The sequence below is a fragment of the Aptenodytes forsteri genome, unplaced genomic scaffold, assembly GCF_000699145.1.
Source record: "Aptenodytes forsteri isolate BGI_AS27 unplaced genomic scaffold, ASM69914v1 Scaffold269, whole genome shotgun sequence".
NCBI classification, from domain to species: Eukaryota; Metazoa; Chordata; class Aves; order Sphenisciformes; family Spheniscidae; genus Aptenodytes; species Aptenodytes forsteri.
The window spans coordinates 1,364,344-1,365,391 of NW_008794418.1; the positions used below are offsets into that span (position 1 = coordinate 1,364,344).

At 68.4% G+C, this 1,048-nt stretch overlaps 1 protein-coding gene across 1 annotated transcript in view; it reads left to right on the top strand.

Annotated features, from left to right (window-relative positions):
- Positions 1 to 1,048, top strand: part of COG8 (component of oligomeric golgi complex 8) — a gene marked incomplete at its 3' end in the record, with an annotated part of 14,586 nt that overhangs the window by 1,712 nt on the left and 11,826 nt on the right. The window contains exons 2-3 of the mRNA XM_009289451.1: positions 154 to 361; positions 438 to 989. Of these exons, the coding sequence (XP_009287726.1) occupies positions 154 to 361; positions 438 to 989 (760 nt within the window). The remainder of the gene's footprint in view (positions 1 to 153; positions 362 to 437; positions 990 to 1,048) is intronic.

Here is a 1,048-nt window from a genome sequence, read left to right on the forward strand (position 1 = left end):
GTCCGGGTGCTGGGCCCAGTAAGGATCGGGGCCGGGAGGGGGCCCCGAATGATGCTGGGGAGAGGCCAGTGCGGGTGGGAGGGTCCCAGAGTCCACTCGCTGGGGGGGACGACGACGACGGACCCTCGTGCTGATCCCCCCCCGATCCCGCAGGAACTTCATGCGCGATGCCGAGGAGATCGCCTGCAGCCGGCGCATGAACAGCCTGACGCTGAACCGGCACACGGAGATCCTGGAGATCCTGGAGATCCCGCAGCTCATGGACACCTGCGTCCGCAACGGCTACTACGAGGAGGCGCTGGAGCTCGCTGCCTACGTGCGCCGGCTGGAGAGGAAGCACAGCAGCATCCCCGTGATCCAGGTAGGCCCCGCTCTGCCCCTGCCCCGCGGCCACCCCGTGCCCGGCCCCCGTGGCTGAGGCCTCTCTCCTGCCCCAGGGCATCGTGGACGAGGTGCGCCAGTCCGCCCAGCTGATGCTGAACCAGCTCATCCAGCAGCTCCGCACCAACATCCAGCTGCCGGCCTGCCTGCGGGTCATCGGCTACCTGCGGCGCATGGACGTCTTCACGGAGGCCGAGCTGCGCATCAAGTTCCTGCAGGCGCGGGATGCCTGGCTGCGCTCCATCCAGGCCTCCATCCCCGACGACGACCCCTACTTCCACATCACCAAGACCATCGAGGCCTGCCGCGTCCACCTCTTCGACATCGTCACCCAGTATCGCGCCATCTTCTCCGACGAGGAGCCGCTCCTGCCCCCCGAGGGGCAGGCCCTCAACGAGGGGGCCATCTTCCACGGCTGGGTGCTGCAGAAGGTCTCCGAGTTCCTGCGGACGCTGGAGCGCGATCTCCGGCGCGGGGTGGGCGGCCGCCTGGACTCGCTGCTGGGGCAGTGCATGTACTTCGGCCTCTCCTTCAGCAGGGTGGGGGCCGATTTCCGCGGGCAGCTGGCCCCCCTCTTCCAGCGCGTGGCTGCCGCCGCTTTCGGGAAGGCGGTGGAGGAGGCGGTGGAGAAGTTTCGGGAGGAGATGAATTCCTACACGCTCATCTC